The sequence below is a fragment of the Solea senegalensis genome, unplaced genomic scaffold (assembly GCF_019176455.1).
Source record: "Solea senegalensis isolate Sse05_10M unplaced genomic scaffold, IFAPA_SoseM_1 scf7180000014118, whole genome shotgun sequence".
NCBI lineage: Eukaryota > Metazoa > Chordata > Actinopteri > Pleuronectiformes > Soleidae > Solea > Solea senegalensis.
In genome coordinates, this window is record NW_025320969.1 from 58691 (window position 1) to 72614 (window position 13924).

The 13924-nt window shown below is 40.4% G+C and overlaps 2 protein-coding genes across 2 annotated transcripts; both read left to right on the forward strand.

Moving 5' to 3' along the window:
• Window positions 1-129: 129 nt before the first annotated feature.
• On the forward strand, window positions 130-6356 carry gclm (glutamate-cysteine ligase, modifier subunit). Its single transcript, XM_044016048.1, has 7 exons — window positions 130-508; window positions 1514-1576; window positions 3063-3147; window positions 3933-3989; window positions 4082-4284; window positions 4432-4546; window positions 5250-6356. Exons 1-7 carry the CDS (start codon window positions 365-367, stop codon window positions 5417-5419), a joined length of 837 nt encoding a protein of 278 aa, XP_043871983.1. The 5' UTR covers window positions 130-364; the 3' UTR covers window positions 5420-6356.
• A 473-nt stretch (window positions 6357-6829) lies between these two features.
• dnttip2 (deoxynucleotidyltransferase, terminal, interacting protein 2) lies at window positions 6830-13393 on the forward strand. Its single transcript, XM_044016061.1, has 7 exons — window positions 6830-6943; window positions 8083-9950; window positions 10499-10637; window positions 10861-10956; window positions 11546-11710; window positions 11829-11938; window positions 13180-13393. Exons 1-7 carry the CDS (start codon window positions 6863-6865, stop codon window positions 13274-13276), a joined length of 2556 nt encoding a protein of 851 aa, XP_043871996.1. The 5' UTR covers window positions 6830-6862; the 3' UTR covers window positions 13277-13393.
• Window positions 13394-13924: the final 531 nt, after the last annotated feature.

Genomic DNA, 13924 nt, shown 5'->3' on the forward strand with positions numbered 1-13924 from the left:
CCATCTAGCAGTCCGAGCAGCGACTGACTCAAAAAAAAAATCCATTCCAGTGAATCAGACCCCTATTTTTCCCTGATGCTGTCGTAAATCCGTGCCAGTAGCTCCAAGTGATCCTGACCAGATTTTGTGTTTCATTCTTTGACACAGCCACAGACCGGCTTGTCTACATAACATCCAGGCTGTAAAGCCCTGATAGCAGCACGATATGCCAGTCATCCTGACTTCATCATTTTTTAAATAGCGGCCGTTGCTGTACTGTGGTTTGCTGTGAGGCAGCAGGTTACAGTGAAACAGTAGGAGAGAGAGAAGGACACCTGCTCACACACTGTGTTTAGCAACTTGAGAGCTAACTGACGGAAACCACATGGATCCTCAAAACAGCACTAACGACGTAAACGCTGAGGAAAATATGTTGCTGACCCACGCCAGGACTCTCCGGATCCACACCGGGAATCTGGTGAATAGGAATCGCCTGAAAAAGAAGTGTCCATCCTCTCCCAGCGAGGAGGTAAGCCAACCTGTACTGTACACGACTCATTTAACACTACGGCACTTTTCTCTCGGTGGTAGCTTATTAGCTTAGCTGCAGGATAACGTACGGCTACCCGACTAAATATTTAACCGGCTATCGACACCTATTGTGTGTGTTAACTGATAATAAACCACATATAAAGTTGTTTCGAGTCTTTTAATACAAAACATGCTATAAGTGTTTTTTAAAATGAATATTCAAATGGTACATGGAGGTGTATTTTATAGCTTAAATGGACTTGCGGAACAGTTAAGAGTTCTCTGTGATCCAGGTCAGGTCACTAAGGTTACTGAGGCGAAGACTTTACGATTAATGATTGTTAGGCAAGGAAACCTTATTTAGAGCACATGTCTTTACAAAGCAACTAAGTCTCAATTAATTACGTATACTATGCACAAGACAATTATACCACAGTTATGTGAGTGACTTTTATGGGACATACCAATTGTACAAGGATGCAAATCTGTCTACACACGCACGCACTCTTGTACAACATTCATAGTTGGGACACTCAGACAATGCATTCCCCACCCCTTACCCTTATCGTAGTGCTGTGGTAGTTTTTCCAAATTACTGTACCTAAGTCACACTATTTTTAAACCTTCATGCAACCATCATTAAACTGTCATATGTGAACCAATGACACACTGAGTCACATGTAAACAGGAGTCATCTCTACCATCTACAATTCCATTAGACTTGGACACTACTTCAGAGCTGAGGTTTTGTGAACTGACTCTTCAGCCACATCCTCATCTCCTCTTCCCACACCTGGGATTGTTATCTGGGATTGTCACATTGTATAAAGTTTATCCAACTGATTTCTATGTTAATGTTACTCATAGTTGGAGCAGTTGGACGGATGTTTCTGTGGACTTTGCTGCGAACAAAGAAGCTTTTCAGCTCAGTTTCAGGAAACATTCCGATAAACTGTATGTGTGTTCTGAATGTTAATTTAACTTTTTCTTTTTGACATTTCAGCTTCGAGACTGCATTCAAGCTACACTGAGTGACTGGCTTTCCATGACTAAGCCACCATCTGAGGTGGGGCAATATTTGCTGTTATTAGGTCATGCTGCTGGTTTCCTGAGCTATAGTATATATATATATATGTATTTTGTGAAATCCAAGTGCATACACTTTTTTTTTGAGTATTTAGTGATTACTGTGTATTTATTTAGTAATTTAGGGGACTATTTGCATGACCAACAAGTGAAAACACACCTACATTTGAATTGCAGTAGGATTTCAGTGGTTGGGAAACTAAAACCCTGCAGTGAAAGACATCAAAGGATGCCTCGAGGCTCACTGAAAATAAGATGTCATGATGAATGTTCATGCAGCGCTGGCTGCCAAAGGCACATTTCTAAATGTGCGTGTCTTTGGGTTGGGTGGTGTGAAGTGGGCAGAGACACAGAAGTACTTTGCTCAGGAACTTTTTGACCATCCATTGTGATGTGATGACTCACAGAAAGCATTAGGTCTGTGATGATAAGTAAAACTTTTTACATTACATTTTCAACATAAGGTTTCAGGATCCATTGTTGTTAAACGCTGCTGAATACAACCATGTATTGGTTTCCAGCTCAGCTAATCTGCTGCGGCTTTTATCACCACACTCACTGGACTTATGTGGGAAATGTTTGTTAAGAGTTGAACAGTGGGTTTGCTAATTCTCACATATGCAAAGCGTCTTATACACATCCCCTGCAAACAAATGCTTGGTATGAGTCCTGAGTCCCCCTCAGTTTAAGTTTGTTAACTAACATTTGGCATATTGGGTAACATGTCCATGTTGTCAAGCTCAACATTTTTCAATATTTGTATTTCGTAAGCCTCTTTCCTACACACACACCCCATTATGGAAATGAGATGAACATTTACATATTGGTCTAGTGTGGAAAATGAGCTCACGCAAGTGTCACAAATGTAGTGTTACTGGCTGAGACTTCAGCATCGTACAGGTTTGAAATGACTTCCATAAGATTAACAAAGACCAAAACACCATTGTCCAGCACAAGTGTTAGATTACATTACAGTACAGTAACAATATGCTAATAGTGTGGCAATAAATTATGGTCATCCCATTTTATTAATAATGGTAAAAAAAGTGTGGAACATAGAGGACGATGAATTTCAACATTACAATATGGTAATTATCAGTTCTACTTCCCAAATATTTAAATGTGATGGTATTATACTGATTGTAGCCTACAGTCATTTTTTTTTATAACAAAGCTATTACCTGGATATTACTTTGGAAATGAAGTGATGTCTCTTTATGACCACACTATTACATTATTACTTAGCTGGAAACTTCATTGGAAACAAGATGGCATTACCAAGATACCGCCTCAATATTATAAACTTACGTACTATTATCATATTGTCACAATTCACAATAATGTACACAGTGTAAAACAGAAATAATAATAATAATACCAGTTATATCTGGCCCAACCTAATCTGGCGATCTCTAAAATAAGAAGCAAGAACTGACAATGAAGTGCTTTCCTTTTCTGTAATGCAGGACCTTACAGATACGCTGGATTGTTCTGTTCCACAAGCAACAGATGTGATTACACCTGAGGAGAGGGAGGAGGTGAAGGTCTCAGGTCTGTATGGTTTTTATAATCACCATGACCAAGCAATATGTGTGACATAACACTTGAGTTTTCTTTCACCAAGTAATTAGCCACCAACCAAACATTATATCAGTCAGTCAGTCATCATCTACCGCTTTATCCTCCACCAGAGGGTCGCGGGGGGTGCTGTGCCAATCTCAGCTACATCGGGCGATAGGCGGGGTACACCCTGGACAGTTCGCCAGTCCATTGCAGGGCCACACACAACTAGAGACAAACAACCATTCACTCTCACACTCACTCCTATGGTCAATTTAGAGTGTCCAATTTACCTATTCCCCACATTGCATGTTTTTGGACTGTGGGAGGAAGCCGGAGAACCCGGAGAGAACCCACGCACACACGGGGAGAACATGCAAACTCCATGCAGAAAGGCCCTTGTTCCAACCGGGCCTTGAACCCGGGTCTTCTCGCTGCAAGGCGAGAGTGCTAACCACTATACCACCGTGTGGCCTCAAACATTATATATTATTATAAATTATAAAGAAAGTTGTTTGGTTGGTTGTTATCCATAATGTTGCTTGACTGCCTTCTTCAGGACTTAATCATCCATTGTGGTTGTTTGCTCTCAAATTTAGTGACAGATTTATGACTTTATGATTTGTGCCAAATATTTGTGGTTACACCACAAAATTGTGATCATCAGATGATTAAGTAATATTTGTGACAAGTCTTTGTATCAATTATTTGCCTTAGGTTAATAAGGTACACTATGTACACTATGTTATATGTTTAGTGTTTCTTTGTTCTTGCAGTCAAACTGTTCCTGTGTGACCCGATTCAGTCCTCGATCAGAGATGCTGTGGAATTGGGTGAGCTGATATCTTTTCAGTAAGACTTACATGTGCCTTAAAAACTATATGGATTTGAAAACATTTTAAAATAATTTGATCTACTTTGCTAGGCTGCCAGACACTGGCGGTGTCCCAGCTTGACTCTGTGATCATAGCACCACCTGCGCTTGTGGAGGGTGATAGTTTAACATTGGCCCATCTTCAGCCAACATGGGAGGAGTTGGAGACACTGGTCAGGAGCCAACGTATTGCTGCTATTGGCACCTCTGACCTGGACAAAGATCTGCTGGAACAGCTCCACACCTGGGCACAGGTCAGTGGGAATTTTGTGTTCATGAGGATTCATTTGTGTCACCCCAGCGGCAATGGTGTTGACCCTGATTAACAACTGACATTGCTGAAGCTGATCCATGGGTTATTTTTTGAGCACTGTCATGACCATGTTCTCTATTGGGATCAGGTGAAGCCCAGCAGTAACCAGGTAAACCTGGCCTCCTGCTGTGTGATGCCTCCTGACCTGACAGCCTTTGCTAAAGAGTTTGACATCCAGCTGCTCACACACAGCGATCCAAAAGGTGAAAGATTTTTTTTTTTGTTTCCTGATACAAAACAATTTGAGTGTTTCAAATCAAATACCATCAATGCTAAAAGATTAAAGCATAATTGATATTAATTATAATTAATTAAGTAATTTTTTCCTCGTCATAAGTGCTAAACCAACAATCAATCATAAGAAACAAAAAGGTGATGTTGTCAGGTGTTTTTTGAGCCCGTAGTTTTATATCATCTTCCTGTGATGCATTTACACTGGAAATATCTGATCTGTCCACTTAGATGGAAGCTGCAAATGCACATATCTGATTCATATCTCTTTTTTTCTACATAAGAATGAGGTTGAAACTGTTCTGACTGTTCTGCATTTGAATCCATTTGCTTTTTTCCTGCTTACACCCTCATAGCTCACGCTTGATTTGTGCTATGTGGGAGGAAAAGATCAGAATTGGGTCACTTGCTGCACCATGCAGTTATAAATGCACCCTTACTTGAGATGTGCTTCACATTATACAGTGTATGCATGGGGTCTTTTCCAAATGTTTCATATTATATACTTAATACTCCAAATGTGTCTCAATCCAAAGGTGAAAATTGTCCAATATAATTGAATTGAACATTATAATACAATCAATATACTGTCAACTACATCATCACTGAATCTAGTTTGTATGTGCTCTGTACAGTGTAGTTTTAAACTGCTTCTCTCTCTGTTTGTTTCATCAGAGTTGATGTCAGCTGCTGCCTTTCAGGAGGCAGTACAGGAGGGGACACAGGACCTGAATGTGGTTGACTGGAGGTTGGAGTGGGTCCTACGCTACTCCATTATTGTCAAGAGCAGAGGCATCATCAAGTCTAAAGGCTATCTTGTCAGTGCAAGGAAGACAAACCCTTAGCACACTCCACGAGAGAAGAAGACGCAGGGATGAAACCATGTTCCTCCTTTTTCATTCACATTCACACACACACATACAAAGTATGCAGTTTATAGCTTTGAGAGTGGGATGTTGCCAATCAAAATAAGTCTTGAAGTCATTGTTTTATCTCACAGATAAGTTTGCATCTTCTTCATCTGTGATTTGTTCTGGTTCATAGATGCAGATGTTCATTACCATTGTCTCAGTGAGATAAAAAAAGAAAAAAGAAAATGCATATGGAAGTTAAATCCCATGGTCAGTTTGTTAGAGAAAGACCGTAAATTGTTTCATAGGTTTTCACTGTGACCAGCACGCTTACAGATCTATACAGATTTACCAACACGGTAAAGGCTATGTTAATTAATACATAAATACACACATAAGTACATGGTAGTTGCTAAACATTGATCGAAAGTGAAGGTTCTTTGACCCTGTGCCTCTCAGTGCCTCTAATATTTTGCTCTCACATTTGCTTTATCTCTGTTGTTTTTGTGTACATCGAGCTCTGTATATGTAACTCAGAATGAAAGGTTTATTATAGGAAAAGCAAAGCAAATCTTTTTTTGTGAAATAACTATTCCAAACATTTTGAAAGGAGAAATAGAAACCCATCTTGTCTGAAACAAGTTTTATATTTGTGCAATTATGATTATTATTGCTGTGTGTAATAACACCATTTGCATTCCATAAGTGAGAAAAAAAAACATGCACTTTTTCAAACCCAACTACGTATACGCTGTTTATTTTATGGTGCAGACAGATTTTAGACTTTTAACTGGAAAATATGTTTTTTGATGGTGCATTGATAAATACCCCCCCCATGTACATGAAAAAGAAAATTACAAAAGTTTTACTGTAATCAAATGCTATCTTTATGACCTGGCTTTATTAAAATGGTGAAAGGTATATATATATAGTGTCTACATTGGTGTATTTTTTAAATGTGGTGTTGTGTATTTTGTATTTCATTCTAGATTACACATGACTTCTGTATTTGCTGCTGTGCTGGAGCATCAAATATCCAACTGTTATTCATGCTTTCCTCAATATAGTGGCCTTTTATTGTTAACTCACTGGACTGTCAGCTTGTTCATCTGGCTGCCTCACAACTATCAATACACAAAGAAAAGGAATCAATACCTTAGCATTACACATACATAAACGATATATCCGATCTCCTTTAGTGTTGTATTGCTGTTTTAAGCCCATTATCTGAAATAAGTTTTACACAAACACCTATCGTTGTCGAATAGTGTGTTTATACAAATGTTTAATATTTAAACCTTGGACCCGCTAGTTGAGTTTGGCTCATTGTTGCTCTGCGATCGTCTGCTCAAGCGCCTGCCTGTGAATCGATTAGTCAGGTCTAGCCTTCGGCTCGAATAGCTCCGGAAGTGAGAGAAAGAGGAGGTAGAGTGCAAGATGGTGGCCACCAGGAGAGGAGGACGCGAGAATGCTCCAGACCAAACGGATTCAGAGCGGCAGCAGTCCTCCGACGTCCCGGTATGTGTGGAAAACAGATGTAACTCAAACACGTACGTGTTGACAGGTCTTGCAAATGTTCAGTCCATGATAAATTAAGCGTGTAAAGTGGTTTAACCTGGCGGCGAGTGGAGACACGTGGACACCAACAGTTTGTCTCCTGCTCTGTTGAGTTTGTAAATATACAGATGGTATTGATTGTTAGAGAATACGTGTTAGTCGTGTTAAAGGTCCTTCGAGTTATTTAATAATCTCAAACATTACATGTATGTGGAGTTGCTTAACTCTTAACGTTACTTCATCTCATTCAAATAAAAGTGAGCACACAATTCACTGTCGGGGCGTACATTTAAACATAACATATAATAATATGAGTTAACAGCAGACGTTATTAATGCTATAGATCTTTTTCAACTGTTTTGTATTTAAAACTAAAGTTATGAGATCTGCTGAAGCAGAGGGGACATAAGCTTCACAGATGGCTATATAGACCACACAAGTAAAGAAACAAGTATGTACACTAACAACAAACATATTAAAGTAAGAGGTGCCAATCCCAGCCGACATAGGGCGAAAGGTGGGGTACACCCCGGGCAGGTCTACAGTCCATCACAGGGACATATAGAGACAAACAACCATCCACTCTCACACTCACTCCTACAGTCAATTTAGTCCAATCTAATCCCCAAATCTACATGTTTTTGGACTGAGAGAGTGTAATGTGCAATAGCCTCACTCCTTTCCACATAAAATTAAAAAGTCTTTGTATTTTATGTGCTATTTTTTTATGGTCATGGAATAGTTTTATGTATACTGTAAGCTAACTTTCCCAAACTGGGACAACACAAGTGAAATGAGCAACACTAAGACATCAAGTGCCCAGTTCCTTCATCATCCTGAAAACTGTCACTGTAGAGAACCAAATCTATATAATACACAGCTGAAAACAGGCCCAAATTAACACAGAATGACATTTGCTTACAATTTATACATTCATGACAGATGCAGAGGCCAGGGTGTATTGAGGCAAAAAAAAAATCGTTGCTACTTGATAATAACAAAACTAAGGAATATCAGCAGCCAACTTATCTTCATATGATATTCATCCCAAGAACCACTTGTTTTTTAAATTTGCAGTTTGTCCTCTTTCTGCCCCACAGGCCACTCCTTCCACTGGTCGGAAAACAAGGAGCGCTGTTAAACCTCCAACATCTCCACCAATGTCCTTGTTAAAAAGATGCACCAGAGCCGCCAGACTCCACAGTCCAGAGCAGCCATGCACACCAGTGGGCTCAGTCCATGAAGCGGACGTGTCAGACTTGGAGTCCTGCTGCTCTGTGTTGTCTGACGTCGAGCCATCTGCAACACGCACAAGAAGTAGGAGAAGACTGCCCCGTGCAGTTGTTCAGGGAGATGAGGAAATATCTGAAGTGGAGTCATGCTCCTCCGCAGTGTCTGCATCGAAAGCTGGCCAAATTACTCGCCGTAGCACAAGGAGAAAAAAGGCTCCCGAATGTGTTGAGGGGGAAAAAGTCAAAGTTGACCAGATTTTGGAGAGCGACTCCTGCAGTTCTGTGTTGTCCAAATCCAAGAGAGTCACCAGAAGCCAGAGAAAAGGTGCTCAAACTGAGGACACAGAGGTCTCAGATGCTGAAAGCTGCATGTCAAGTGTTTCAGGAGCTGAAGGGTCTCAGTCCACTGCTCGCAGAAGCAGAAGATCTAGAAAGTCAATACATCACATCCCCTTAAACCTAGATGAGGCCTCAGAACACTCTAATTCCCCTGCCCCGAGAAGTCGACCAACCAGGGCTGTAAGAAAAAAAGCACAAGCCGTTGAAGTTGTAAATGAGACCCTGTCACCTGACTCTGAAGGGTTTGAGTCAGGGCCAACTTACAGTGTGGCCACTCGTAGACGGGCCAAGTCCCAATCCACAGGTCCTATAGCCGTGGACTCTGACTTGGATTTGACAGACAGAGGAACACCCTGCAGCAGCCGCACAGGCTCAGGAAACAGCAGTTATCGTTCTCAGGTAACCAGACGCTCAGTCAAAAATCTTTGTGTTGTTCTAGAGAAAGCAATAGAGCCGATTAAAGAGGACAGTTCATTAAATGACTCCAGGTTAGAAAGCACAGTGATCTCTGAAGATGCAGACTGTACACTGGTAGAGGAATGTGAGAGCCAGACATTAGAAGAAAAAGACGACATTAGGAAGACTGAGGGAGATGCAGAAAATATAGAAAAGGGAGAAGAAGTTGTTATTGAGCCTGCAGTGATGGCCATAGACCAGCAGGAGGAGCTGTCTGCTGAAAATAAAGATGGGGATACCACAGAGGTGGAAATGATGCAGGAAATGATCCAGTCATCAGAGCCGGTAAAGGCTTGCCAGCCAGTCCTAGTAACATGTGAGAAGGCCTCTGGAATCACTGAAGAGCAGGGTCAAACAATGGATGTATCTGATGTGGAAGCTCCCTCATCACAAGGAGATGAATCTGTAGACGCAGTTGTAGAGGCCCAGTCCAGTGTGGATGAGAAAATGGAAGTTGGCACGCTGAACACAGATGCTCAGCAGGTGGTTGAGACCAGTGAAGAACAAGTCCAGTCCATTCAGGTAACGTCTCACCAGGAGCACAAGATCACAGTGGACTCTGACTCTGACCACAAACCCCCGGATGTCGTCGTACAAAAAGCAAAGGTTATCAGCCTGTTGGACAGCAGCGATGATGAAGATGACGATGCCGAAGAGGAGAAGGAAGTTTCTGGAGATGATGAGAAGGAGGAGGAGGATGAGGACTTGGAGTACAAGAGAGGAGAATCCTCCAAGATGTCCGAAACAGCTGCATCATCAGTTGAAGGACTGTTTATGATTGACACACGGCCCGGTGAAGAGGCTGATGAACTTTACTACAAGGAAAGAGGAGAAGCTGAAACAACAGAAGCTGAACAGGAGGAGCAGGATGAGGAATTTGTGGATGAGGAGGGTGACGATGATGATGATGATGCAGGACTCCTCTTCTCAAATCAAAATCTGTAAGTAAATAAAAAAAGAGCCACTGTGTAAGATTAATTGGGAGAAATTGAATATACTATCTATAAGTATGTTTTGTATAAGTGTCTGATTGCTTTCAAACTAAAATAATTTGGATTACATAGCATTCAGAATAGGCCACTTTTATGTAGATAAACACCAGGTTTCAACATCCCAAATGGACAAACCAGTCAGACTTTTGAAGTGTAAACAAAGTGTGCAAACAAAGAACATCATTTTTTTGTATTATACAAACGCCATACTTAATCCCTGACATGCATGGGAAAGAGAGTGATGAGTGGAGCAAACCTCAATTTGCACTCTTAAACAAAGGTATGTTAATTGTCTTTCAGCTGTGTAGCTTTTTCATGTTGTGCTGTCGAACAGTTGTGAGTTGCCTCCAGCTTGACAGAACCCAAAGGATAAAGTTAGTTTTTTATTGTTTTCTAATGTCAACAAATCCCAGTGGAAAAAAAAAAGAAAAACCAAATGTTAATCCGTCTCTGATGCTCTATCAGGCGTGAACAGGACCTCTGTCACTTTGTTTCAGGAAGGCAATGTCGACCCGCATTGACCCAGGCATCAGAATGAAGGAGCTTGGGGGTTTATACATCAATTTTGGTGACAGAAAATCAAAACCTGTCTCCACTTCGCTGCAGAAAGTAAAGGAAACGAAGATCCAAGATGAGGTAAATATGTGATTGATTTTTTCCCCTTTGAAGGTGATCTGTGATGCAGAATGAATAATAACCCTTCCAGTTATGCAAGGACGATAAATCCAGTAACACTTGAGATGGTATTATTCATAGTTTCCCTCTAATTCTCTTTGACTTTGGCCTTTTATGTCAGAGTAGTGAAGTGTTGACAGATTTGAGTGCTTTGCAGTATTGAAGTTTTTGTTGTGGTCCACAGGTGATGAAGAAAAGTGTGATTGGACCGGACTTTGAAAAGAAGGAGACGGTGCCTCCATACAGTGAATCTAAACACGCTGTAAAACTGAAGAACAGAGTAAGTTTTCAAAGTAATACTTATAGAATGCCAACTGAATGGTTAGGACATTTACTCTGCAATCATCTTTATGACCAATGACTACAACAGTAGGCTAAATAGGCCGCTATCTGCTTGACAGCCGTTAATAGTGACAATAATTTCAAATGATAAATGAGTCAAGTTATTGGTTGTACCTGAAGCAATAGGATTTACTTAAAATCACAGTAATTATATGAACAAGTTAACTCAAAAATGCACAGGCATTTTTTTGATATCCCCACAGTTATGGTCTTGACCAGTCTTGAAATGTAATCCAGAGTCTGCTTTGTCCGAGACCGAGACAAGACTGAGTAAAAATGCAGTCAATTTGGAGACTAGACCGAGACCTTCAAAAAGTGGTCTCAAGACCGGTCTCGAGACCACTTTTTGAAGGTCTCGGTCTCGTCTCGTGTACTACAACACTAGTGTGTATCATGTTTGTAAAAGGCTTCCAACAGAATCACATCAAGCCTGTAACCAATCCTGCTTTAGACTGAGGCCCAGATCCTCCTACCTTATTAGCATAGGATGCAGTAATAAAATTATTATTTATATTTGTATTTTTCAGGTTGAGAGGCAGAAAACAACAGGAGATGCTTGGTTTAACATGAAAGCCCCTGAGATCACTCAGGAGTTGAAAGGAGACCTCAGAGTCCTGAAGATGAGGAGCTCCATGGACCCCAAAAGGTTCTACAAGAAGAACGACAGAGACGGGTTCCCCAAGTATTTTCAGGTCACTCTTCAATTCCCCCATTCAACAAAAGTCCTTAAACAAACAAATGTATGCCACAGACAGAAGTGTACCTGTATCTTCACATACGTTTGCTTGTGTTCCATGTATGTGGATACAGGTTGGTACTGTGGTGGACAGTCCAGTCGACTTTTATCATTCCCGTGTTCCCAAGAAAGAGAGGAAGAGGACGATGGTGGAGGAGCTGCTGGCTGATGCTGAGTTTAGACAGTAAGTTGAGTCACACAAGTAAAACACCACCAAGTGTGTAGAACGATTGTTGCAGCACAATAATAACTCATAATAATATCTCCCTCCCTGTTGCCTGAAGATTATCTTACCAGCGGGGGTGGGGTCGGTACACACCACTGTTATACACCTGTGCTCAATCACACTTGTTTTTGCTTTTACAATTGTTTTATAACCTTGTCAAGATTCTACTGTAAGCAGCCACTTCCTGCATTTGTGAGGTTACACATTGACATGTAGCATCTGCACAGTCCAAACAGATTCTAGTCAGCAGCTTAAACTGCAATTGGCAATTTAGTAACCACACAAATGTTCATTTTTCATCTTCTAATTCCTGATTTATCTTTAAAATTTCTCAATGAATGAATGTTAATGTTTAAGGTGAGCACACATGGTGGATTCTTGTCTTTAAAATGTGCCAGAAGTCACCTAATTTGGACTTTTATGGCCAAAATCCTTCAGTCCTGCCCCCACGGCTAAAAGAAAAAACCCTAAAGGAAACACTTTTCATGAATATATCTGTTCATTATTACCATACCAGTATCGAACAGGAGTTTAATACTACAATTTCACATGATGCAAATTATTTTATTGTGGACCCATTGCATTCTCAACACTCTTTAGATACCCTGCTGCATCCCGGTGTCAAACTCGGTCTTTTTGTAATTGTTTTTGCATGAGAGACCCATAGTGGCAGATGTGAATTGTGTAAAATGTGTTTCCAAAATGTCAAAATGACATTGTCTGCAAATGTTTTGCTTTAAATTAAAAAACAAAGATATTCAGTTAACTGTTACAAGGGAGCAAACAAACCAGAAAACGTTACAAATTTCTTAATTGATTAATTGTTACAGCCCTAATTATGACATTAAAGCTAGAGTTTGGTCCGTGACATGGGTCTCTCTGTGTCAGAGGTCTGATGGTAAATCTACAGTATGTGAAACTGAGTTTCCCACAACTTAAATCAACCAGGAACCAGAACTCCTCAAAGAGGCGTTCCTTTCTGCTTATGTTTGGCTGTTTGGCACTGAATAAATGTTCTAAGCAGCCAATACATTTATGACGGGACATAGGGAGAAGGGAGGGGAAAGCAAAATAGCAGATGGCCACAAAGGAGAGGAAATTAGCAAAAAATACATGACTAACAAGGGCATTAAGATTAAACTGGTCCTTAAGAAATGCAACCAATATAAAAACACATGAAATCCTTTTTCTCTTTCCAGGAAAAATAAGAGGAAATACCAGCAAGCTGTGACGGAGAAAGCATCGCAGGCAGCTGGCAAGAGGAACAAGAAGAAGAATAAATTCCATAAGAAGTGAATCTGAAGACTTTGCATGGATTTTTTTATAGACACTGGCATTAATTCCAGCTCTGTAGCTTGCTTGTGATTGGAGCATCAACTGCATTTTGGAACTTCAATACAGTGTAATTGTCAATCAATCCTTTTCATTAACCCTTCACCATTGAACACGGGCTGAGGTTTTGTCCATATGAGCAAACTATTTAAAAAAAAGATGATGCAAGTCGAGTGGACTTGGTGTTTTTCTTTATATCACATTTTGTACAGTTAAATGTGATTTATTTTTAATCAAATTGACCTACTATATCCAAACATTTTACTGTGCTGTAATCACTGATGTTTAAAAACTTCATGCATCTAACATTAAAACATTTAGTTTTGAAATATTTCACTCACTCATCTTTTACCACATAATCCTCCACATAAGGGTTGTGGCGAAAGGCAGGGTACACCCTGGACACATGCACCATCAAAAAAACAGAGTGCCATTGTTCTGACAGGGTCGTGAACCCAGGTCTTGCTGCAAAGGCAAGAGTGCTAACCACTACACCAACTGTGACCCCTAACTTTTTCACTTCACTGCTAAATACGAAAACTAATAGGGGAGGACCACATTAAAGCCAACTGACAAGCCTTTGCTGAAATGTAGGTTACAAACTGCAGAGGA

Excerpts from the sequence above, each read along its gene's own strand:
- gclm (XM_044016048.1), top strand. The coding sequence starts at position 365 with ATGGATCCTCAAAACAGCACTAACGACGTAAACGCTGAGGAAAATATG. Across the intron at positions 509-1,513 it reads CATCCTCTCCCAGCGAGGAG|CTTCGAGACTGCATTCAAGC; the intron begins GTAAGCCAACCT and ends TTGACATTTCAG. Across the intron at positions 1,577-3,062 it reads TGACTAAGCCACCATCTGAG|GACCTTACAGATACGCTGGA; the intron begins GTGGGGCAATAT and ends TCTGTAATGCAG.
- dnttip2 (XM_044016061.1), top strand. The coding sequence starts at position 6,863 with ATGGTGGCCACCAGGAGAGGAGGACGCGAGAATGCTCCAGACCAAACG. Across the intron at positions 6,944-8,082 it reads AGCAGTCCTCCGACGTCCCG|GCCACTCCTTCCACTGGTCG; the intron begins GTATGTGTGGAA and ends TCTGCCCCACAG. Across the intron at positions 10,957-11,545 it reads CTGTAAAACTGAAGAACAGA|GTTGAGAGGCAGAAAACAAC; the intron begins GTAAGTTTTCAA and ends TGTATTTTTCAG.